A 26,488-nucleotide genomic window follows, 5' to 3' on the forward strand; every position below is an offset into this window, starting at 1 on the left:
GGCATCCTGTGAGCAGTTGTCTCTGTGTTTGACCAGATGGGGGTTTCTTTGGTGGTTTATGTTTGCTGAAAAAATAAGCTTCTTTGGTGAGGCATGATAGCCTTACTTATCTATATATATGAGGACAAGTATTTTGAACGCAGTATAGGAAAGGAGCAGTAGTACATTCTCAAGGCTACATGACCTTAGCAGCCATGAGTGTTTGGCTAGGTCTACGGTAATCAAGCACATTTCCCTTCATTTGAGCAGAATTTCAAGTCCAATTATGTGGCTATTGGCTATCCACTAACCCAAGTGTCACTGTTACACCAGTGATGGTATCTTGTTGGGCTTGTCATTGCTGTGGTTTATAGACTTCACAGCTGTGGAGAACTACTGATTACTTTCCTCCTTTGATAGTTTGGAAAGCACTTTCAGCAACTGAGAGAGCTGGTCCTCAGGGAAGAGGCTTCCATGTCAGATCCAGCTCAATTTCTCCAAGTTGTATATCCAAAATGTATAGTGTCTTCAACAATAGGGTCTTATCTTTAAGTTCTGGTAGGCAATTAGGAGGAAAGACAAAGACAATAGTCTATGATGCTTTGGAGTCTCTTAATCTACTTCCAGGTCTCAGTCAGAGTGAGACAGAAGTCCTATTTCAGCACTTTTTTCTTTAACTACTGTCATATTTTGCTGTTTCCAATGGATTAGAATGTGTGTGCTAACTTCCTAATATATAAATGCAAAGTCTTTGGGCATTGTCTATAAGATACTCCTCCCAGTAACACTTAAGATCTCAGTCTCCTGCTTCACTGAGCTTCAGTGTCGGGTCATGACAGACAGAGGCTATCACACTCCATCCTGGAATCTGCTGGGACTTCAGGAAACAGCCACGTGTGCCAGGGACAAAGACACTTCCTCAATGACTTTTATCTTCCTCCGTCGGCCCATGAGATGGTAATTATCTTCTTCTTCTAAAGGACAAATGGGAGAGTGAACTGTGAAGTGCTTTGTCCCCATGGCTGGGCTAGTGAGTGCAAGAATCTGAATGAATCTTGACTTGTAGTCTTTAGACTCAGTGTCTTCACTATTACTCCTCAGTTTCCTGAGCCTGCAGTGAATAGTGTTGGGGGAGGGGAGTATTGATAGGGTGTCCCTCATCAGGCTGAGATGTGATCTCCAACTCTAATACCACTTCAAATATCTTGACTGCCAATATTTCCTCTGTTGGTTTACAGCTGCCAATTCCTCATGTGTTGGGGGAAACAGGAGAGAATTTCATTTTAGTTTATCCAGTCTTCTTAAACTATAGTTAACAAATAGAAATTATACATGGTGTGATAGTTTGATGTCTTCATTTAACAGTTGTGATTTTACGTTGTAAAACGATTAGCTCCAGCAAGTTCACATTTGAAGCATGAGATGAGAACTCTCCAGCTGGACTTTCCTCCTGTGTTTTAAGAATACAGCATGATATGATCAACATCCTGATATACCTAAGAGGCCAGAATTTGTTCTTCTGGAAACCAAAACTCTGTAATCCTGCCCTTGTAAAACCTGTTTGCCCTGTGTGAGAGAAGGTTGTGACCCCAGCAGCAATGACGGAGCTTATACTGAGCTGGGTGTCCCTTCCTGCCCCTCCTGGGGGATTGAGCTACTCTGAATCCAGACAAAGTGTGTTTTCTCTACTCTAGGATCACACCTTGTCACAAGAGCAGACACTGTCCCTCAGAACCCAAGGCCCAAGAACTGGAGTGAGATTTCAGGGCCTTGCCTGCCACCCTCTGGGGGAGGAGCCAGGCTCCTTCCCAGTCTTACGTCACTGAGGAGCCTGAGGTACAGACACTGAGCCCAGGAGGTTTTGATCAGGCCAGGCTGTGCAGGTATGTCTTTGGTGATTAGAATGTAAGTCTCCCTCTTTCCCTTCCTCCATTTTTCTCCATCCCCAGTATTATGTTGCCATCTTACTCAGACATATACATCTATGTATTTCTCCTTTCCTCTTAGAATTAAGCATCTTCCTCAGGTACCATATGGACAGCAGACTTCTGAATCCTTGGCCTTCGGTAGCTGGAGCAAAAGACCTATAAAGAAGTGGGTACCCACCTTGACCTCGCAAACCATATAGTTTCCTTGCCAGGGTCCAGACTTGCCTCTCCCTCCACCCCTGTGAGTGAGCCTTATTCTATGGTGAGGTGCTGCTGGTGTTGTATTCTCAGGGGTAGTGTAGTGCCGCTGGGTTGTTTATGGATAAGCCAGACCTGGCCCTGGCACAGTGTGCTAGAAGGTGAATGGACTCTGCATTTGTACTGAACTGAACACAGGCATACAAAACCAGCATCCCTAGGCATTGAGGTCTGAGAATGTAAAAGCCAATGGGGAGGAAGGGTGAAGACTGCAGTGATATTCACTGGCATATAATTAAAACCTAGACTCGGGATGGGGGTCTGTACCCAGTTGAACTGCCTTTGCACCCTGCTCAGTGCTCCAACTGGATTGAACAATAAGGAGAGATACCTCTTTTCTTCTTTTCTCTTCTCTTTTCTTCTCTTCTCTTCTGTCTCTCTCTTTCTCTCTCTCGATATGGGACTAGGAGAGAAGGAACAATGGTGCTGGACACTTTTAGAGTCACTTGAGCCCAAATTAAAAACCCAAACAAACCCCAGGAGTTTACTAATAAATTCTTTTTCTAACTTAAAGTAGGAATAATAAAGCCAACTGAGATGCTCATATGTCACTGCCTGTGATGGGAGTGACCCAGTACCGTGGGCAGTAGTCTTAAACATTTTGCCCTTCATTGTTGTAGATGAGGAAGTTGTCAGAAGAAGCCTGGTAAAGAGTGGTTTTTCAGGAAGTACTTGCAAGCAGCCTGGGTGCAGGCCAGGAGGAGGTACGCAGAGTCTGCCTAGAATTACTAAGGTAAGCAATGTTGGAAGGAGATAAGGGATTTGTAGACAGCTGGATGAAAGGGCCTTCCCTTTCCTGAAACAGAATGATTTGATTCCATGGTACATAGAAAAGGGGAAGGCTAGGTAGTAATCTAGATGCTTAAGCAGCTGATGCCATGTGCTCAAAGCCTCCCCACTAGTAATTTCCTCACTTAGTCAAAACCTCCCACAAGATCTTTCCTGGAGGCAAGGTCAGTCCTTAGGGTTGAATCGAAACTGAGTCTGTCCCACACATACAGCACTAGGGACGAAGCGAGGGGAAGGACTTGCAGGTGGTGGGGAAGACCCTAAGGAAAATACCCATGCAGGCTGGCACATGTCCTGCTCATGAAAGTAGCCAGGGCCTCTCCTCTCCACCTTGGCCCATGGCCTCCTCTGTCTGCACTGTAGCACCAGCTGCTTCATTCTTGCCTGTCACCCTCACTGGCCTCAAGAGGGATTTTTTTTTTTTTTTGGTTTTTTGAGACAGGGTTTCTCTGTGGTTTTGGAGCCTGTCCTGGAACTAGCTCTGTAGACCAGGCTGGTCTCGAACTCACAGAGATCCGCCTGCCTCTGCCTCCCAAGCCGGCAATTCAAGAGGGATTTCTAAAAGGCAATATCACTACCTCCCCTCAAAGGCTTTGCTCTTGTCAGTGAGAGACATAAATAAAAACCAAGACAAGAACTCTTAGGACTCATGCCTAAGGCGGTCAGGCTGCAAATCGGCAGATGCGTTTGGAGAGCTAGTCAGGTGTGTCCTGGAGCGCACGATGTCCCCAGGATGGGAGCCAAGAAGGTTTCAGAGGAAAGATGATGGTGGAGGATATAGCTTGCACAAAGGCCTGGAGAGGAGAGCCAGCATGTTGCATACCAGAGTCAACTCCCCCCCCCACACCGTATTTCAATCTACTAGCAAGGAAACAGCAAGGAAGGGTCATGGCCCCACTTCTGAGGGCTGTGGGGAAAGGCAAACCCTCATAAGCTGCCCACAGGACAGTGCCCTGTGATAGCTGGCAGGGCCACCTGTTCATCTGCACGCTGCAAAACAACCAAAGGGAAAAGAACATGATAGACACAATAGGTAATGCTAAGACTATGGGAGACATGATATCCTAGAGGACTGAAATGGTAGCTGGTGACCAAGAATGATAAGGCCAAGAAGCTAGGGGATCTACTAGCCAGGATCCAAGAAGAATTAATTACACAGTTTTCAATGAAGATCCAACCTAGAGCCCCAGAAAGGCGAAGATGTTGGGCATATGGGTCTGATCTTCCACATTCTGTAAAATGGAGGTAAAATAGGCTGGACTCAGGAAAATGATCCTGGTTGCTCAGTGGGACATTCTGTCCACATTCCTAAATTAAAGTCCAGGTTATTTTCTGGTTACAATTACATGGACATTCTGACATTTTAAGTTTGAAGATATAGCCTCAAGTACTCAGAAATTGTAATTCCAAGTGCCTCGGGCAATTTAATAATTCAGTCTTTACTTATGAGGCAACCTTCTCTTCCCTGTGCATCCTGCCCTCTCTAGAGCTGGCTTCTGGATGTTTAGGCAAGCCTTGTCTGTTAAAACACAGATTAAATATCCCTACAGAGATGAGCTCTTGGCACAGACGCTCTGACTTGAGCAGGGCTGTCCTGAGAAAGCTTGACTGGAGAACCTAGAATAGGCATAAGGCTGGCTCTTTTCTGGGGATGTCTCTGGGCGTAAGATCTCTAAGTGTGACACCAAGACACATCAGCTCCATGGCTGCAACAGTGCAGAGTTGGCTGCCTTGTTCTCTTAGTTTTGGTATTGTGTGGCCAAACCTGTTGGTTAGGATTAGACCAACAGCAGGGTTTGGGCACAGCCTCCAGCGCTTAGGAGGAGGCAGCAGAGCCCTGAGAATCCAGATGACCTTTCTGAGTAGGTAAGGTGGAACATTCTAGACTCAGCTCTCTACTTCCTTCTATATTCCTTCTCTGAAGGAATGAGCCATAGGCAGCCCTAAGTCATCCTCAGTGACCTGAGCTCACACCTAGCCTCTGTCCCTCGCTAACATGCAACTGCAAGCTACCTTTCCCACAAAGCACACACCAGGGCCTGTCCTTCACATTTCTCTGATGTTGCTAACAATAGCTGAGCTCCTTGCCCATCTCATTTATTTGATAAACACTTATTACATGTAAATGCATGTGAAAGACACTTTTGCTACAAATCTGCCTCTCCGGTCCTTTTGGCCCCTAACCCAAATGGATGTTATACTCTGCTATACCCAATTGGCTACCCTGGAAGATCCACTTCCAATTCCTGTGTCTCCAGATGCGCCCTATACCTGCTGTTCTGAGCTAGAGAGCCAAGTCGAAAGAAATCATGGCTCTGCTTTTTACTTTCTTTATCCCCCAATGAAAGGAGAAGTGATTGTGGCTGAGATGGAGATGCATGGTCAATGGGATCTCTTTATCCACCCCAATCTGAGACTGGCCTGTATATGGACAAAAACACAATACTTACAGACTGAAAGGTACAAATGTAGCTCTTCCAGGATGATACTAACAGGCATGCCTTGTGCCTGGCATCTGGGTCTATTAGCTAGGTGGTGGCTGGTACTAATATATCTATATTAGCACTGACAGTCAAGTAGCCAGGAGTTTGCAAAGAATCTTGGCAGCACATTCTAATTTCCTTGATGCAGTGAGGCAGGCAGAACACAGGACCTGACGATAAGGAGAATACTTAAACTCAAAGACAACTTGCCGAAAGTTATCAGAAAGGTAATAAAAGACAAGGTGAGGACCAGAAACCAGGTCTTAGAAGAACTCTACCTTTTTCCAGCTAGACCTTGACCTCACCCATTTCATCTGTCATAGCACAGGATGGGAAGCGTGGATTGAGCATCAAAAGATGTAAATTTGACTTGCCAGGACACGAAAGATCCCGTTCTTTGCAAGAAAACTTTAGCTATTGTCCCAGGTCTCAGTTTCCTCCACTGTAAAACAAGGAACCTTGGTGGGTTGGAGGTGAGAGCATAGGGGGCAGCAGTGTCTTTACAGGGATGATCACAGGCTCTTCCTGTCTTCCCTCTTCTTGCTCTTACTGGATAAAGGAAAGTTGTATTAAGCTGATGACTGAACTTCAGCGGCAGCTCCGCATTCACTTTCCTCAGTTCTTCCACAGAGCAGCTGCTTAAGCACCTTGATTTCTAAAGTGTTTGTGTGTGTGTGTGTGTGTGTGTGTGTGTGTGTGTGTGCGCATGTGCGCACGCACACATGCACCTACCTACAGGCATGCAGATTCATGTTGCATGCAGATTTATACAATGGCAGCAGGCAAAGAGAGGGAGGGAGGCAGAAAGAAGTAACACAAGGGAAGGCATTGCAGTTAGGGGAAGAGTGGGCAGGACCTCACCTGCCAGCAGGACTCCTCACTTTCTCAGATGCTAATGAGACTTGGGTTTGTTTAATCATTAAAGGGAAGGAACGAAGCCAGGAGGACATCAAAGTCCAGTCTGCCGGAAAGGACAGTAACAGATGAGCAAGGAGCTAGCAGCAATGGAGCCTGGAGATTCAGTGGATGTAGCCAGTGCTGAGGCAGCACCACACTCAGCCCTGGGCTCTGGAGTCGGCCTGCATGCCTATGACATCGTGGTGGTGGTCATCTACTTTGTCTTCGTCCTTGCTGTGGGAATCTGGGTGAGTGAGAACTACATAATGCTGAAGCCTGACAGACAGGCAGAGAAACCTCTCATCCTGAGCTGGGAAGGGGTAGGGAGAGAAGAAAAAAAGGAGGAATACACAACAGTAGGAAGCTGATACTATGGTGCTTTAGGAATCACCCATTACCATCCTGTCCTGTAGATGGATGACTGACGCCAGAGAGACCTGTGGCCTGCCTTAGCAATACACAGTGAGCCAGAGGCAGGTCAAGCCAGGAGCTCTGACTTCAATCCATTTAGTCACTGTGAGTCTGGCTCTCCTCTCCTTTCCCTCAAGACACCCAACTCAGAGTAGGCTCAACACCCAGCCTTCCTCTCCTACTAGTGTCTTGAACAAAGAGCTCAGACTCACATGCTCTCCGGCAACAGCGCTTTCCAGATTCCAATATTCCTATAGGTCAAAGAAACCACACAGCTGCGGGCAGGTGCAAGGCTTTGATGTCAGGAAACCCTGAGCCTAGATCTTACTCTAGCGGTTAGAGCCATGTGGCCCTGGGGACATAGAAACTTCTCAGTTTCCCCATGTGTTCGCTGCTAATATTATTGAAAGACACAATCACTTAGTGACAGGACAAGCACCTGGCACTGTGCCCAGCATGCAGGTTGCAGGTCATAGACAGCTGCTCTTATCAAGACAGGATTCTGCTGAGAGGCCAGTCCCTTCAGATTGCTGAGAGGTAGATTATCACTCAAGTCTCAGCTGGTCAGGAACACCTCAGGCCTCTCTTCTGTGAGGGGAGAGGGTGCTAGCCCTCACTTTCCAGGCTTGGTTTGAGGAAGAAGTGGGCAAACAGGAGCTCAACAGTCCCTGCAAGGCGACCAGCATGAGAACCCTAATTCCCGTGTGTGTTGGACAAATCCTTTTCTGCTCCTGTGGTTCAATTAATCACCTGTGAAATGAATTTTCACTGCCTCTGTTGCCACCGAGGTGATCAGAGGTGACACAAGAATGTTCTAGCCAAAGCTTAGCACACGTCAGGCCCTGTACATGCGTGCATCGCTCCCCAGTGACTAAACACCTTTTGCTTTCCTTCCTCTACATCGAGGATTTCTCTGTTCTCAGATCTGGTCAGACTTGTTGCTTCCCACTCAGAAGTAACTAACTTCCACTCCTGTGTCAGCTTTCTCTTGTGACGCTTTGTTAATTAACGTAAAGAAATAAAGATGTATTTAGGCCTCAGGCTTCAGAGCTCAGACCATGGTCAGCTGACTCCATTACAATGGATGAGTGAGAAGGAAACAGGAGCCTGTAACAGAGGACAGTGGTCATCTCATGGACGCTGGGAAACACACAGAGAGAGGAACATGTTGGTGGCAAGACAGATTCTCCATGGCCCATTTGTTCTAACCAGGGCTCATTTTCCATACTTTCTACTTCCTAAAATCCCACGTCTGACAGTGCACTGGGGACTAAGTATTTAACACACAAGGCTTTGGAATCTTAAAAAGACAAATTTCAGCACACCCTTCCCCACTATCAGCCCACACCGCAGACTCTCATCTTGCCTTGCCGAACCACCCCTAGCCACCCTGAGCCTAACTTGCACCCTCTTCTCCACGTCAATAGCACAAACGTGGAGAAAGCACAGCTATCACTGCAGTCCTGATAGCATCTTGACCAAGAAGGTTGGGCTTATGTCCCCAGAGAAAGAGCTTACACTCCTTGTGTCTCCTCACCCTTCAGAGCACACCCCAAAACAGGCCGTGAACTGGTCACCTACTGGATCCTTCCAAAATCCTCAATGGGTTCAATGGTGTGTTCTGACTCCAGGCCTTATCAACACATGTCCCAAATAGAGTTCTTCATTCTGGCCAGTGTTCAGAATGGCTAGAACAATACCTGGTCTGGTGTGGGTGTCTGTCTGAGGAGAAGGAAGAGGCTAGCTCAGGGAGCAGACCATCACTAAGCACCTGAGACAGATTCCAACCCACCCCTTGGAAGAGGTCACCAACAGATGGAAACTAAGGAGGCACTAATTACCTTCCAGAGAGTTTTCACGACATTCTACTATTCCTGAAGACCTTGGACAGCCTTTGCCTCCTTTCTTTTTCCATGAGTCCTGAGAGCAAAACTAACAAAGAGGGCATGACTCTCCCACAGACCCATAGTTTATAAAGCGGTGATGCCATAAGTATGCAGACAACCCTGCTCTGCCTCAGGTCCTGTCGTCTCTGTCACCAAGGTGCCTGTACCAAGGGGGCAATTAATCAAGGAGTGGAAAGTGGGGACGGTAAGAGGCTTGGGAAGTACTGACATCTTTGCATATTCTTTCTAGTCGTCTGTCCGTGCAAGCCGAGGGACCATTGGTGGCTATTTCCTGGCTGGAAGATCCATGACCTGGTGGCCAGTGAGTTGACCTTCCTCCCTCCTCTCCCAGCATATAATCCCAGCTTTGGCCATCTATAACCTTCTCTGAGCCTTTCTTGCCAGAACTACATCAACACTCTTCTTTGGCCATCTATAACCTTCTCTGAGCCTTTCTTGCCAGAACTACATCAACACTCTTCTTTGGCCATCTATAACCTTCTCTGAGCCTTTCTTGCCAGAACTACATCAACACTCTTCTTCTTTTTTGCTCCACTCCGAATTCCTTTCTTGCCCACAACCCACCCAGCAGCCTGAGCCATCTCCCCTGGGTGCTTTCTGTGCATGTCAAGATGGCTGTCTGGGATGCTTTTGCTCTATGGAGACAGAAACCAGAGGTGGCCGGGGGTGGGGGTGGGGAGCATAGTGTTGATAGCACTCAGTTCTAGAAGTTTATAAGCTGGGATTCCAAACAGAAGCTTACAGCTCTATACTAGAACTGGAGTCTCATGGCCCCAGCTTTTAGGACCAGAGAGTTATTGTTCTGGGTGCTGAGGGCCCAGGATATTGCTCTGAGCTTGGAGCTCTAACACCCAGGGCCTAAATGAGTTTAGCTGTAGATGATGAAGCCTTCAAATCTTTAGCCCTCACTGTCTCCCTCAAACTTTTTCTGTGACCCAGATTTATAGTCCTGTACTCTCAGCTACCATCCAGATCTTCATAATAAGCTTCTTGCAGTTTCTGGCCACTATTATTATTATTACTATAATTATTATTATTAATTTTTCAGCCTACTGTTATGTATCTGAGCTTTGAATAATTGGGTTATTAGCTCTCAGTGGGTCTCTGGAACTTTTAGCTTCTTCCTTACTACTACAGTTGTTACGCCCTGTGATCTAATATCTGCTCTTCATGCAACAACCAAACCAACACGTTCTACTTGTGATAAAGATCCCTCATAAGAAAAACAACTATTTAGGCAAAATGTTTCAACACCGAGATGCAGCAGGGAGTTTGGGGGAGTACACAAAAGAGAAGCCTCCCAAGCTAATTGAATATATATATATATATATATATATATATATATATATATATATATTCAATTCATATGGCCAGAAAAAAATGGAAGCACACCTACACTTGGAATATAATTTCACCAATCACAGCCCAGTATGCCCCTACACCTCTAGCTTCTAATTCCACTAATCACACTCCCTAAGTAAGGACCAATCACAAGCCTCACACTGCACCAATCACAGACTTTCTCTGCGCCCTTGGGGAGCTGCTCCCCCTTCTGTGTTATGTGAGTAGCTATAGGATGAGTAGAGTCATCTACTATCCACTGAAGATAATATAGCCCAAAGAGCAATCTTCCCCATCTAGTGCGAGTTTTCTGAAGTGTCTGATAGGAGCACAGCCTCTCAAAGCAGCTGTCTGTGACTTTCATGGCATCACAATTGCAGTGTTTCTCTGAAGCTGGAGTGTAGTCTTCTCAGTGGATCATTGAGTCATTTGAAGCAGCTGGGATGCTATGACAACAGTCTAGCCATTCACCCAACGGGAGCAGCTAGTATGACAACTGCCTGGCCGAGGCATCCAGGCTTCAGGGAAGGTTTTGTTAGCTGTCAATCAAAGGGTAGAGCAGTTTCTCCCTGCTCTCTCTGAAGTTTCACTCAGTCATGGGAAACAAACAAAAACAAAATTAAAAACAAATATCCTCAACACTTGCAGTGCTCAACCAGGTATCCAACCTGGTATTTCACACCAAGGGAGAGTTCCATCCCCCTGCTCTGTCCCCAGATATGAACCTTATGTAGGGCTCTGGATCTATTGAGATATATGTGGAGTTTCCTGCTATAGGGATGCTCAGAGTTGAGTGGACACACAGACTTAGGAATAATATACTCAACCCTGGTATAGAGGGAGGCACTGTACTTCCCATTGGTTGGTGAAGTTGCTGGGTCTCAGGCCATAGGTGGATAAGAAGTAGGAATCATTTTCTTTTTTTTTAAATTTATTTATTTATTAAAGATTTCTGTCTCTTCCCCGCCACCACCTCCCATTTCCCTCCCCCTCCCCCAATCAAGTCTCCCTCCCTCCTCAGCCCAAAAGAGCAATCAGGGTTCCCTGCCCTGTGGGAAGTCCAAGGACCACCCACCTCCATCCAGGTCCAGTAAGGTGAGCATCCAAACTGTCTAGGCTCCCACAAAGCCAGTATGTGCAGTAGGATCAGAAACCCATTGCCATTGTTCTTGAGTTCTCAGTAGTCCCCATTGTCTGCTATGTTCAGCGAGTCCGGTTTTATCCCAGGCTTTTTCAGACTCAGGCCAGCTGGCTTTGGTGAGTTCCCAATAGAACATCCCCATTGTCTCAGTGTGTGGGTGCACCCCTTGCGGTCCTGAGTTCCTTGCTCGTGCTCTCTCTCCTTCTGCTCCTGATTTGGACCTTGAGATTTCAGTCCGGTGCTCCAATGTGGGTCTCTGTCTCTGTCTCCTTTCATCGCCTGACGAAGGAACGAATAACACCTGCACTTAATACTGAACAACATTGACTTGAGAATCAGGGGCGAGCTTCCAGCCATCTCCAGAAATTGACCCCAAGCATTTCTCCCATTGGACCATACCCTATATTTCTACTGATTCCTGAAAATTAACTTCTCTTCTTAAAGTAGGATGAAGGGAGATAAGATCTACCTAGAAACCTAGTCACATCAAACGCACACACACAAACTCTCACATGCTCACTCATGTGCTCACATGTTCTCTCCTTCTCCCAGTCACCCCCCAACAATCATATACATACAGGCCAGCATTCACTATACTCACACATGTGCGTACATGTACGCTCCCACTCACTTTCATGCATTCATTCACATAGCCTTACACTTAAAGATTCCTGCACACCCTTCTCACTCCCTCACTCAGTTACTCTCACACTCATAAAGCCAGTCATTTTTGACCCTCCATTTTGGTGATGCTCACTGTCCCTGACCACCACGGCTTACACTCTGTTCTCTAAGATGAAGAGAAAACCCTGACAGCCTTAGGGAGTCTGAACGATTTGGCTAACTGGAGCAGAAAGATCTAAGGACAGGGAACCTATGTCTGTTTAACATGATAATACCTAAGGATGTTTGAGTCTGGAACCCAGAAGTTCACAGGGATAGTGAGAAATGACTGGTGTTGTGGGGAGAAAGAAAACCCTCAGAAAGATTCTCTTTAGCCAGTGCCTCAAAAATCACAGCCTCTAGCTGGCTCCTCACATTAAGTGATCCTAAGCCCAGACTGCTCCAAACTGACTCTGACCCTTGCCCCTTAACCTCACTTGTGCCTTGCAGATTGGAGCATCTCTGATGTCAAGCAATGTGGGCAGTGGCTTATTCATTGGCCTGGCTGGGACAGGGGCTGCTGGAGGCCTTGCTGTGGGCGGCTTCGAGTGGAATGTAAGGAAGCTGACCTGACGGCTCCAGGGTGTTGAGGGTCAGAACCATCTCCTGCGCCTGGCCTTAGAGAAGAAAGATATCTTAGAGGTACTTGGGAGGTTGTGTGGTAAACAGAGTACCTATTATATAGATGATGAAATTAAGGCCTTAAGGAGGAAAGAGAACTCATCTGGGGTTATCCAGAAAAGCTGGTAGGAGGACCCAGGTCTCTCTCTCGTTTCCCCCATCAGGGCTCTCCCATCCAACATGCTACCTACGGGAGGGAAGCTGCCAAACTTTCTATGACTAAAATAGCTTCCCTATGTTCTCCCAGGCAACATGGCTGCTCGTGGCCCTGGGCTGGATCTTCGTCCCTGTGTACATTGCAGCGGGTGTAGTCACCATGCCACAGTACCTGAAGAAACGGTTTGGAGGCCAGAGGATCCAGGTGTACATGTCAGTCCTGTCTCTCATTCTCTACATCTTCACCAAGATTTCGGTGGGTATGACTGCAGGTGGCTTCTTACCACAGACATCATGCTGAGCTCACTGATGATGGGGAGGGATGGGAAGAAGGAAGGAGAGAGAAAGGGGTGGGGGAGGGGATACAATGAAAGGGTTGTAGATGGAATGAAGGATAAAAGAAAGGAAAGATGGATCACCCTGACTTCAGAGAACGTCTCCATCCAGAAGTGGGGAAATCACACTTGAATAGGAAATGTTTTAAGTGAATATTGATCTTTCACACAATGAACTATCAAGCTAGAGTCCACTCTATCATGTTTCCATTTACTGATACTTCATTGGACAATTCATTATTAATCACCTAGAATGTTAGAGTATAAAAAAATCTTTACTGTTGCTTTATTGAACTAAACTTAGAAGACAAACCTAGACATGTCAAGTGAATTATCCAAGTCTACACAAAGGACTAGGTCTGGAATCAGAATTGGATCTTGACTCCCGTGCCCTGAGATGATCAAGTTTTCCCACTACCATATTTTAGACCCTGTCATCAGTTTATGAACAATCATGGAACGGATTGAGGAATAGACTAAAGGGAACAGAATCAACCAGGTGCCAGATATAGTAATGAAATTAATTTTATGACAGACATTGTTAGCTGAGGCTGTCTTTACCCCCAAGTCCCATAATAACCCGAGCATAGGGATCATCCAGAACCCAGGGCTGCCTCCCTTGGCAGCCCTGTGGGGCTGTCCTAATTTGTGGAGCAGTTAAAAACCTGCACAGTTACTATTCTCTCTTCCCAAATGTCCTCTTCTCTACCTCCAGCTTCTAGCCTTACTTCCTCCATCTCCCAATTTCATTTTGTACCCTCACATTCATAATAGACAGACATATCTTTCAAGGATAGCTGATTATTTATCTTTTATTTAAAACATTATTCAGTATTGTTTCACTCTAAATTCTACCATGCCTCCATGTCTGCAAGGTCAAGCCCACATTCCATCATGTAGCACTTTATTTATTTATTTATTTATTTATTAAAGATTTCTGTCTCTTCCCCACCACCGCCTCCTATTTCCCTCCCCCTCCCCCAGTCAAGTCCCTCCCTCATCAGCCCAAAGAGCAATCAGGGTTCCCTGCCCTGTGGGAAGTCCAAGGACCACCCACCTCCATCCAGGTCTAGTAAGGTGAGCATCCAAACTGCCTAGGTTCCCACAAAGCCAGTACGTGCAGTAGGATCAAAACCCCATTGCCATTGTTCTTGAGTTCTCAGTAGTCCTCATTGTCTGCTATGTTCAGCGAATCTGGTATTATCTCAGGCACTTTAATTCCAAGACCAAACCCACCAGCATGGCTCTCCAGCCTTGTCTGCATTGTTTGATGAAGGCTGAGGACACCAGATAAGGTGGGTGACATACCCACAACAACCATCCTGAAAGTATTGGATAGCATGGAATTCTGGGTCCTTGCTTTCTGCAGACTGATATCTTCTCTGGAGCCATCTTCATCCAGATGTCCTTAGGCTGGAACCTCTATCTCTCCACGGTGATCTTGCTACTGGTGACAGCTGTCTACACCATCGCAGGTAGGAAGGGGAAGAGGCCATGTTGATATGTGGAGACCGTGAGATGAGGAGGAAAGTATTCACTAGCAAAGATATTGAAAGATAGAAAGATAAAGGTAGAAAAAGATAGGCAGAGACTGATGATCCAGAGAGAGACAGTAAGTTATGGAGAGACAGAGACAAACTAATGAAGACAGAGATATACTATGAGAGAACACACAGAGGGAGACGGAAACACAGCAAAAGAGAAAAGGGAGTGGAAAAGCAGAGATGGAAAATATACTTGGCAAAGGCATGTGATGAGAGAGACATGTAGTCCTGTTGAGGTATGGCTGTGTGGGACAAGGTGGGAAATCAATGAACGGCTGTCTGGGCCATAGTCACCATGACAAAACCAAGAACTCACTCTACTCTGTTTCCGTCAATTCATAGAAATGGGTACCCTGAGATAACAGCCCAGGACAGAACTACTTATGACTAAGTTGTCTTTGAATGATATGAGACATCTAGGTGGACTTTGGGTGGGAAAAAAGAGAACTTGGGGATATTAATGGCAAGAACAACAGCTGTTGATGGTATGGTGACCAGGCCTTGCCATGAATAGAAAGAATTACATCAGAACACACTGGTCGGTAACCAGCCAGCATAGTCCCTGGGTAGGATATAGAGAGAAGAGATGGAGAAGGGTTTGTCACCAGGGTTCCCTGCTAAGAGAGCTCTGTGTCTTCTCTGAGCTTCCCCAGTATAGCCAAGGACAGGGCAGGTACCCAGAGAGAAATTTCCCATTGATGCTGACTGATGTATCCTCTCCTTGGGTACCCAGGAGGACTCACTGCTGTGATCTACACTGATGCTCTACAAACTGTGATCATGGTAGGGGGCGCTCTAGTCCTCATGTTCCTGGGTAAGAAAGAGGTCTAAATGTACCCTATCCTTGATCCCTAGATCTTTCTATAGCATAAGACCAAACCCCTTCTCTAGGCCAGACCTCCTAAAGTCAGCATTCTCTCTATTCCAACCCAAGAACCTTGATCCCAAGACCCAGCATCCTTACCCATTCCCAGTTCTCAAGTCAGTTCAAACCCAGAGGCTCACCTGAGGCTATCGGTGAGGACTCCGGGTCCATTTCTCACACCGTCTCTCTTCCCACAGGCTTTAAGGAGGTGGGCTGGTACCCAGGCCTACAGCAACTATATAAGCAGGCCATTCCCAATGTCACAGTTCCTAACACCACCTGTCACCTCCCACGGTCCGACGCCTTTCACATGCTCCGTGACCCTGTGAATGGGGACATTCCTTGGCCAGGTCTCATTTTTGGGCTCACAGTCCTGGCCACCTGGTGTTGGTGCACAGATCAGGTAATGTTCCCCAGCCTGGCCTGGCCCAGCAGGAGCTTCCTGAAAACAAACAAACAGACAAGCAGGCAGTTGGGTACAAAGGGGTTGGACATCATCCTGGGACTGAGTGTAGGCAAATGGTGACCAGAGCTGGGCTCTCCTGCACTGAACTAAGTCCTTCTCTGACCAGTGATGTATCTCCACTGCTATTTACGCATATCTCACATTGTTTCAGGTGATTGTACAGAGGTCTCTCTCGGCCAAGAGTCTTTCCCACGCCAAGGGGGGCTCAGTACTGGGCGGCTACCTAAAGATCTTTCCGATGTTCTTCATTGTCATGCCTGGCATGATCAGCCGGGCTCTGTACCCAGGTAAGAGCTAGTGCGGCTCTCTGAGAACTGTGGGGTTTGCAGGGCATTTTCAGAGAAGACTTTTTTTTGGGACAGGTGTACCAGAGGATTTCTCAATTAAGGGAACACAGGAAACATTTCAGACTTTGTACTGGAGTAGAAGAAATCTGCATTTGGAGGCCACTTTAAATTTTCCCCTTTATATGGAGAAGAAATAAGACATTATTGGATACTCCCAAGAACATTTGTTTTTATCAAAGAACTCAAACCATCTCTGAAGTGTAGTTCATGCACAACGTATCTATAGGTGATCAGACCCCTTGTCATTTCACCCTATAGACTAAGTTGGAGTCTCCAGAACATATTCCCATAGTATCATAAATAGGGGCCCAACCTAAGGAGGTACAGCATCATACAGCTCCCTTCTTTTGCAGATGAAGTTGCCTGCGTAGACCCTGACATCTGTCAAAGAGTTTGTGGAGCCAGAGTGGGATGCTCTAACATTGCTTACCCAAAGCTGGTCATGGCACTCATGCCTGTGGGTGAGTCTTAGCTCCCACCCCTTTCCACCACCCAGTTCCTCCTTCAAGGATCACAACCTAGGATGGACTGCACAACAAATAAATGAAAAGAGGGAAGAGAAAGGCCCACCTCTGGTCCCATGCCAGAACACACACACACACACTTCCTCAAGCTTTCCAAAGGCACCTGCTATGTGTTCCAGGTATTGGAGACACATTTCTAAAAGATAGTTCTCTGATCCCTGTTCTCTTTGGTCTCCAGGGACTATACCTGGGCTCCTAGAGAGTATAGGATATGGTGACCAGGAGCTCTCCAAGGAAGCATTGACCAATCTTGGAGCCTGTTAGAAAAATTTTCCAAAGAAAAGAAGTACTGCTGAGTCACAAGATACAACTTGTCAAAAACCAAGAGCATGGGGAACACCATTCTAGGAAGATAGTGAGTGTGCAAATGACCAGGGTGGGAAGACCGTGCAATGCACCATCAGCAGAAAGGATGAGTGAAGACCGTTTTCCAAGGGAATGTCATGGCCAAATACCACGCAGGATAGCCTTTTCTCTGAGAGCAAAGGAACTCACTGCAGAGAGGAGGGAGCTTTGGTTCAAGCATGAATGATGAAGTTTGTGCTTTCAACAGACCACTGTGCTTGAAGAATTCAGTATGGAGAGAGAATGGGAGGGGAAAGTCAAGGAAACATAAATGAGTCGAGGAACTGGAAGGCAAGTGGTTATTGCTTGTCTTTAGTGATTACAGCCAGTCAGAGAAATAGTAGAGAGAGTGAATGTCCAGCTAGAGCCAAGCAGTTAAGAAACAGGACAGGGAGAGTTAAGAGAAGGGTCTAGGATAATGATGACATCAGGTGGGGAGATCAGAAAGGTATTATTATCCAGAGGGAAACAAATGATTCAGAACTTCTGGGAGTCATCACCCCAGTACTGAAAAGTCATTTCCAGAAGCTTGGCCATCAGTGGTAGAAACTTCAAATATCAGTGTACACTTTAATATGTCCAGTGTCCAGGTGAAAAAAAAATGGGTCCAAGTAGAGAAAACTCCTTGTCCTAAGATCATTTAGCTAGTTACTCACAAAGCCAGGAAACAGTCCATGTTTCTGTCTCTGAGGCTGAGACTTTGGGTAATGACCATAATGTGGTATGAAATGCTGTTTTTAAAAGAATAGACAATGCATTGTAAAAATTAAAATATGTTACCAGCACCCTTTTAACCCCAGTCCCAGGGATCCACCACCATCCATGGCCATGGAACCAAAACAGGAAGCCTCTTAATGTCTTGATTCATGCACATCTTGTAGTATACAGAGGGCAACCAAGGCTTGGAGAGTCCTGATGGGCCACCCAAGGCCAAAAAGCTGAGACAGAGGCTGGCCAGAACCTGGACTCAAGCACTGTGGGTGTTCAGATTCTGTCCTAGCTGGGACCATCACTAGCACCCACCTCATCCCATCTCCACCCCCAAATTCTTGTCTTTGTGTGGTTCTGCTGCCACCTTCAACATCCTGGCAGAGCCCTTAAATGGACAGTTTTCCACTCAGCCTTGTCTCTCCCCAGGTCTGCGAGGCCTGATGATCGCTGTGATCATGGCTGCCCTGATGAGCTCACTCACCTCCATCTTCAACAGCAGCAGCACCCTGTTTGCCATAGACGTGTGGCAACGCTTCCGCAGGCGGGCAACTGAGCAAGAGCTGATGGTAGTAGGCAGGTGTGCTGACTATGCTTCCAGAGCGCCCTCTCGCTGGAGAACTCTCTCTCCCCTCTACCATCCCTGCTTCTTGGGAAGATCAGCTAGGTCTAGACCCCAAGCTGGCAGTCAGACAGTGGGTTCCGTGTGACTCTGCATTAAGTCCCTCCCCAGAACTGTGCCACCTCTCCCGCTTCAGAAAAGCAGGGGATGGGAAGAAATCTATCCTTGCCTGTTTAACTAACAAGTTCACTGTGAGAAAATAATGCATATAAGCCCTAACTGATCACATGGAATTCTGGGAGCACCTCACCCCCTGAAGTCTTTTGGGCCATCTCTGGCTGTTATTCCAGGACAATATAAATACTACTAACCTGCCAGATATACCTAGAACATGCATCATTTGCCACACTGTTGAATTGGGGACACACAGATCCATGATACATAATTCAGCTCTCAGGGCATCCCCAGCTTACAACAAAGAGGGAACTTCAAGAGACAGTGAAGTGTAATCTTGAGAGAGATGTTCATAGAGTAGTTGTCTCCAAACAATTGACTTACAAGCTTTGAACACCAAGAAATGAAGGTTGAACTTCACCTTGAACGTAGTAGTTTATATTTTTAAAAGCACAACTTAGTGGTAAATTTTCTTAGTCTCCACAAAGTAAGAGTTCACATGAGGGTAAAGGGTTGAAATATCTGCTTCACAACTCAAGTCTCCCAGGCCCTGACTTTGAAGCTGAATAGCACATTCCAGCCTCTTTTGTGGTTAAAGATGTGGGGTTAGACATCTCATTTTTCCCACTCACTGTCTATTCCTGGGTGTTTTGTTTCTGCCCTATGCCCTGCTCATCTGCACACACCCAGACAGTAACCCAGCATTTAAGAGTAGGACAGAAAAGGGAATGAGCATCAAAGAGGACAGGTGGGACCTGTCTAACAGGACCCGAGAAAGGGCAGGTGGGAGTTAAAAGAGAGGAGTGGGAAGAATCTTAGAAGTATTCCTCCTTTCTGCTCACCAACAGGGCTATAGTTCTCCATCAGTGTGATTTGGGCTCCATCTCCTGGTCATATGCATTATTGCATTCAGCCCATCCAAGAAAAGTGCAGTGTGGTTTTTGTTGTTGTTGTTTGTTTGTTTGTTGTTGTTGTCATTTTTGTTTTGTTTGTATTTATAAAATCAGGCACCAAAAGTGCTAGGCCTGAGTGGGAATCGGTTGAGAGGGGGTAAAGAGAACAGGCAGAGACCTGGGGCCAATGTAAGCCTCCTGGAGAAGTAAATCGCTGTAGACAGCTGAGTGCAAAAAGGAAGAAAGACATCCTCAGCAGGGACTTTCCAGTGCATACCTGGGGGTGGGGGAACATGGGTTATCACTCATCAGTGGGTATACAGAACAAATTTGAACCCATCCAATACTAAGGTTTCTTGAATTCTGAAGTCCCATTTCCTGGGATTTTTAACTGTGTAATTTCTACCATTTAGTACTTGAGATTCTAACTCACAGACATTCTCTGGCCCAGGGACCACTCACTTTCCCTTCCTTCCTGATCCCATGCACACTTCATCCTGCCCATGCTCCTGTGCGTGGTACTCACAGGGCCCTGTGCTCTTCCCACAGGTTGTTCATAGTCTTCCTGGTAGTCATCAGCATCCTCTGGATCCCCATCATCCAGAGCTCCAACAGTGGGCAGCTCTTTGACTACATCCAGTCTATCACCAGCTACCTAGCCCCACCCATCACGGCCCTCTTCTTGCTGGCCATCTTCAGCAAGAGGATCACTGAGCCTGTGAGTGCAACTAACCCGGCCCCTCCCCTCCACACCACGGGGTCTGGGATAAGAGTCTCTCACTTATCTGGTTTCTAAGAACTTGAGCAAAGTCACTGCCTTCTTTAAGTTTTTAACTCTTACCATCAGGTCAAGATTCTCTCATTTGCACAGGAAACACTTACCAACCCATATATGACATCTCCGAGGATGTAACAGTTTACATGGTTCTGCCATCCTGAGCAGTCAGGGAAGAAATGTGATTAAATAAACATGACAAGGGACAATGGCTTCTGGGAAAGTAAACAGCCAGGGGAGAGACTTCCAGGAGAGGGGCAGACTTCCTGGAAGAAGTGGCATGTGAAACAATTCCTGAAGGGTCAGCGGTAGAGGAAGAGAATGCTGGACATGAGAGACAGAGACGTGAGAAACTGCAGGACAGCCTGAGGCTCTTTGGTCTCTGCTCCACCTGTAGGCCTGTATCTTTCTGCACATAAGCAAAGCGAGGACAACAATGTTGATGTACTGTGAACTCCTGAGGAGATGTCTACATAGTCGTCCTACCCTGAATCCTGATAGGTATGGGAGGGAGGGAGATGTGCCAGGATGGGAAATTTGAATACTGAGCACTTGCGACTCAGTACTAACCAATCTCCCTGTTCACTGCACATAAGGAAGCTCCGAGCCAGCGTTCTCACATTGATGGGCTCAAGCCATTCTCATGGAGCCGGGATCTCAATTCTAGTGCAGCTCTGAAACTCATGTTCCTCTCAGCACGGCACTCTGCCTGCCTTTTAAGTCAATTCAGGGAGTGTCCGCGGGGAACTCGGCAGCTGAAATTTCCCCTGAAATAAGCCAGTAGTGGGAGATGTTAGGGAAGAGTGTTCCTCAACTTCCTAGGTTGGACCTACCTCACCCCAGTCTCTCCCTGCTGTGTCTCCACTCTCTCCTTAGGGTGCCTTCTGGGGCCTCATGTTTGGCCTAGCAGTGGGAATCGTGCGCATGGCTCTGGAGTTCTCATACCCTGCCCCAGCCTGTGGGGAGGCAGACAGGAGGCCGGCTGTTCTGAAGGACTTCCACTACCTGTACTTTGCCCTCCTCCTCTGTGGACTTACAGCCATCATCATTGTCATAATCAGCTTCTACACAGAGCCCATCCCTGATGAAAAGGCAAGTGGTGTGTTCAGGCTGAGGCTTCTGGGAACAATTAATCTGTCCTGAATGCCCAGAAACCTCCCCCTCCCCACGCCCCCACTGGGTTTTATCTTATAGATATGTTCTCAGATACTGCCAAGCAGGTATTTTTTGGAGGGCAGTCTCACTGGGGTATGAATTTCCAGGTGAGGAGTAACCCATTCAGTTCAAAGTTACGTATTGTCTACCTACTAGGTGTCAGGCATGGAGCTGGGTTTACAAAGATAAATGGTCCCTACCAACAACTGTACCTGGAAAGCAGATGCCAACACAAGCTAATAACTATGTAGAGAGAAAGCATAGAAGGATTTAGCTTAAGGAGAGAGGGTAAGCCCAGGGCTCTAGGGGTGGGTACATTGGCAATGTTGCTCTGAGATGGCTTAGAAGAAATAGGTTTTTTTTTATGGTAAGAAAGAAGGATATGATGAGAAAGGAGCCAGAGAACCAACTGCCCCCACCCAGCCTCTGAATACTGATGCCCAGTTTGTTGAAGGCTTCCTCCTCAGCCTGTTTTGCTTACTAAAGCCACTGTAATCACTTAGCACTGACTCGATGGCATAAACATTAAGGCTATATCACATAACTTTCTGGAGCCTGGAAGCCTGGGATCAAGGACCCGCAGGTTGCTTTTATCTGAGGGTTCTCCTAAAGCTTAGTGATAGCCATCTTCTTCCTGAGTCTGTTCTCTATGACCATCTGGGACCCAATCTCCATGGTGATAGCCATCTTCTCCCCGAGTCTGTCCTCTGTCTGAGACCCGATCTCCATAGTGCCTGCCCCTCTCATCCCATCTTGCTTTAATTTTTTTCTTATAACCCTATCTCTGTATGTAGCTATAATCTGAAATATGAGCACAAAGACTTCAATATAGAAATTCCGATAGGACACAATGTGACCCCTGACAGAGCCTGGTAGAAACTAGACCCTAAACATTGAATGGCAGTCACTGTGTGTATTCTCGCCTGTGTGGTGCCTGTGAGCTAGTAAAATGGCCTTATGACTCCCACAGACAAGAGGGTCTCGCACAGATGAGCAAGTGAGGCTAGCTCTTCTTGTGTCCAGACATGACCTCCTGCTTCTGGGGTCTCTGCACACCTTTTCTCTCCTCCTCTTTCACAAAAACCCAAAGCCACTCTTGCCTTGTATCTTCTCTCCCTTGGAGGGGTCCTATTACCCATGTCATCAGCTGAACCAGGAACCAGGAGCCATGGCGGTCTCTCCTCTTCTTCACCTGATCGTTCCATAAGTCGCCATATCCTATACATTTTATTCTCCTAATGTCTCACGAGGCTGCTGCTTCCTGGGATGGAGAGATAGATGGGTGGCTGATTGTTAATATGTGTAAGGCCTAGGTCTGGCTCCAAGCACTGCGAAAGGAATAAATGCATAGATAAATGCATGGACCTTGCCCTCCTGTTTTCTCAAATACTTAATATTTCTTTCAATTATTTCTTGTTCCACTTTTCAACAGTTTCTGGGCTGGACTACTTCAATTCACTCCAAGGGAGCTTTGAAAATCCTAGCTTACAGGATTTTCTAAGGTCTGCAGTAGCCCTCGCTGCCTTTCAGGTTTTGATTTCGCCAGCTATCAACCCCTCCCCTGGACCTTTGAAGTCTTTCCTTGGTGTTCGGGCACCTGCTTCCTGTCTATTTCATTTCTTCCGGGTTGAGTTTCAAGTTGCTCGGGAATTCCTGATTGAGATCTCAATTCCAGCACCTAGCCTAGGGCTGACAGAGTGATTTTTCAAGAAAGACTCCCTACTTGAAGAAAGAGGAAACCAAGATGCCCTCCTCACAACCTTACTTTGCTCCTCACCCTTGTTTTATATTGTTCTGAAGGCTTCCCATGAATGAGACTTCCTTTCCCACAGTAGAACAGCCTTCTGACTCCAAATGTCATCTCCTCTTTCTCTAGCTTGCTCGCCTGACCTGGTGGACAAGGAACTGTCCCTTACCTGAGCTGGAGAAGGAAGCTTCTGTGAGTAGGAATGAGACAGAGTGGGAAAACACTCCAGGACTGGCAGAGAGGCCAGATGCGGAGGGCCCAGCAGGAGATGGGGAAGAAGCAAACAGTACCCAGGCGTATGATCAATCAAGAGGTAGGTGAGGTGCATGTTGGGGCACATGTCACAAAGGAACAATGGGGACAAATATAACTCTGAGGATTCCCCCAGGATGAATTTTGGGGTCACTGAGGATGTAGGACTCTGAAAGAACACTATCAAAACCATCCTTTCACTTCCCTAGGCGACTACTAAACCCCTTAAGACAGGAGAAAGGTTGTCTTGGTAACTCATGAAGTGGTTAGATTTAGAGTCTATCCATGGAGGGGTGTTCTTCCTAATGCTAAACACAGCATTTGACAGGGGTGCCTACCCTTTCTCCAAAAGATCTAGCCAATGACGCAGCCTGAAAGATCGAACACGCGGAAAACCAAACAACATTATACCTCTTGAGTTCCCTCCACATGGAAGGGAGCCTCAGGCATCACAAAGAAGCAGGCAGCTTTGTCCCTGTATCCATTTATGTACTTATTCCCCTCTTGTTTCTATGATACTGTCTGTAGTCACACAGAAGCCTGACTGTCCCTCGTGGGAAGAGTGTAAAGCATGTCCACAGCCTGTGTTGTTATCATAGGAAGACCTGAGAAAAATGGCCACCTCTCTGCCAAACTCTTGGAGTAGCTGATGGCTTCCCAGAGGTTGTTAACTGTATTGGGATAGTACAATAATTAAATGGAAGGCATAATGTGCCAGTGGGAAATATAATGAGGTCATAACCTTCCTATAGTGAGATTAAGTAACAATATTAAGACACCCAATGATAGAATGGCAAAATTATAGAGATTTTCTTCTGTTATAATAGTCCCAAAGAAAAATTTAAAATTCCAAAAGTCACATCAGTTGCACGTTAAAGTCAAAAATCAATCATCTTACCCTTATGAAGTAGAAATTTAATAAAATTTAAGCGCTGTATTGACTTCCAGCCTTAGGTAGAGAGATTCTCTGAAGCAGCTCTACATAGATTTGGGCAAACTTCCATCGGACTTCAGAAAGCCCGAGTACTGTGCCTGCTCGCAGAGCCCGCTTCTATAAACTGCAGCAGGTTAAATGGAGACCCTGTTAGCAAAGCATCCCTTGCTGGACCCGCACGGTTGCCAACGCTCTGTATGCACTGGGTCTCAGGCTTGAAGGAACTCCCGCTTTCTGAGGCCTTTCCCCTCCCTTCGGGGTCCTCATGCCAGACAAATGGCCACCTGCCAGGAGCTAATGATACCTTGAGCTCCAGAGCCATCAAGGTCGAAGGCTCAATACTTTGCCCAGATGGTGGTAGTCAGAGGTCTGTGGAGCAATCTGTAGAGGAGAAATGCCCTCTTATAGACACCACAGTCAAAAACAGAGATACTCATTTCATAAGCATCCCAGGCCAAAGCCACTCTCCCTGGCCTTACTAGTCACCCCACTGAGGTTCAGTGTATTTTGATTGACAAACTGTAGCTTTATTTTTTATATATGTTTTATAGCCTTGCACCTGATTTTGGGTGGGTCTCAAAGGCTCCATCACTGCAAAGACTGAGTCTGCCCCTAAAACGTTTATGTGCTGAAAAGACCGTCCTTCAAGCAGTAGTGTAAGTGAGGCAGCTGTTAAGGTGGAGAGGAAAGGGGAAAAGGAGAGATTGCCCATGATTGGACCCCTGTTTCAAAGATAGACAGACCCCTTGCTGGTCCCTGTGTCCAGGGCAAAGTGGTTCCTGTTGATACAAAGGAATGCCTGCTCCCTCTGAACAGCTACGCCTAAGGAAGGAAAATGGCCCCCTGAGTCAGCCATAAACTCCCGTAGAAATAAAGCCCCCCCCCCCCCGTCAAGCCCAACCCCATGACAAAACACCCCTGTGGAGGAATGAGAGACCAGACCAGGGAAGGCAGCTGCTCGTGCAGTGGATCCTTCTCGCTGAAACAAAGAAACCTCCAGACAGGGGAGAAGCAGACCCTTCAAGCTTAGCTTATGTGAGCTGTGTGATCCCAAGCTCTGCACCTCACTCGACAGGCCCCGGCCTACATCCCTGAGACAGCCCAGCATTTGGAGCTCTCTTAGACAGCCTCTCCCAGTACCAGCCCTGGTAGCCCTTGTAGTGTTATCAACCCCCATTGTCATTAGATGCATAAACAGCTCTTAGAATAATGCAGGGCATGTCCCTAAGTCAGATGGGGGAGAAAGCACCTGCTACTAAGGAGAGGTGGATGATTTTTACTCACGGCCTGTTGCAAGGTTGAGGGCAGAGCTGGCCCTGCTGCCAGGTTCCTGACCTCTAGTCCAATGTCAGGCCCCATAGCTGGGGAAACGAGTCCATCTGGTTTAGAGACTCCTCATTTCTGGGTAAAATGGATTCTTTATCTGTCCCCACTCTGCACTGGTGCTCTGAATAAGAACACATGACGGTAGTTCAAACACACAGTGTCCTGTAATGAATGCTTCTGAGCAGTGACTATTTGGTTGCTATCACAGGAGACCCAATTTAGAGCAATTTGGAGCCTTCAAAATGTCCTCCCCGCATGTTCCCCATTCCTTCCATGTCTTAGCATCCCCTACTCTTTCATCCCTTGTCCAACCTCCCCTTTCTCCATCCTTTCTTCCTTCCCGGCCCTGACCTTCTCTCATGATGGCCTGTCACCCAGCCCTACATAGGTCCTTGGGGAAATGGCTATGGAACTGGTTCTGTGGACTCTCTGGGGCTCCACAGCAAGCCCTGAGCTCAGCGGAGAAGGCTGCATTGGAGCAGAAGCTGACCAGCATCAAGGAGGAGCCACTCTGGAGACGTGTCTGCAACCTCAACGCCATCATCCTGCTGGCCATCAACATCTTTCTCTGGGGCTATTTTGCGTGACTCCATAGACCAGGAATTATTTGAAGTGATTAAAAACTTCTGAACCCTGGTGAAGCCCAGAGACCAGCGGCAGGCTCTCCTCCCATCTCGCTGTGCTGACTGGAGAGCACAGAGGCAGCGAGTGAACGCTTTGGAAGAACATCCATCCAGAACCCTTGACACATGGAGACATGGAGGACTAGAGAGGTCACTAGGACTGCCCAAGGTCGCACAGCAGGACTCACCCTGGGTCTCCAGCTCTAGCTCTCTTCCTGCTACACTGCCCTGTAGCCCTACCTCAAAAACATTTCCTCGGTTTACTCAAGAATCTTCGTTGATATATCTTCAGGTTAGACACATAGGAAGAAAATGAGTATAAGATTCTATTAAAAATAT

The 26,488-nt window shown here is 46.9% G+C and overlaps 1 protein-coding gene across 1 annotated transcript; it reads left to right on the top strand.

Moving 5' to 3' along the window:
- The first annotated feature begins 6,420 nt into the window (after window positions 1-6,420).
- Slc5a9 (solute carrier family 5 member 9) lies at window positions 6,421-26,113 on the top strand. The gene is made up of 14 exons (XM_041652487.1): window positions 6,421-6,582; window positions 8,882-8,953; window positions 12,248-12,352; window positions 12,666-12,830; window positions 14,279-14,384; window positions 15,187-15,267; window positions 15,516-15,721; window positions 15,936-16,071; window positions 16,485-16,592; window positions 18,138-18,288; window positions 19,887-20,055; window positions 20,989-21,204; window positions 23,144-23,327; window positions 25,905-26,113. Exons 1-14 carry the CDS (start codon window positions 6,421-6,423, stop codon window positions 26,111-26,113), a joined length of 2,070 nt encoding a protein of 689 aa, XP_041508421.1.
- The last annotated feature ends 375 nt before the right edge of the window (window positions 26,114-26,488 follow it).

Source organism: Microtus oregoni, unplaced genomic scaffold (genome assembly GCF_018167655.1).
Source record: "Microtus oregoni isolate MIOR12 unplaced genomic scaffold, Mior012 000005F_ref0000423, whole genome shotgun sequence".
Classification (NCBI taxonomy): Eukaryota; Metazoa; Chordata; class Mammalia; order Rodentia; family Cricetidae; genus Microtus; species Microtus oregoni.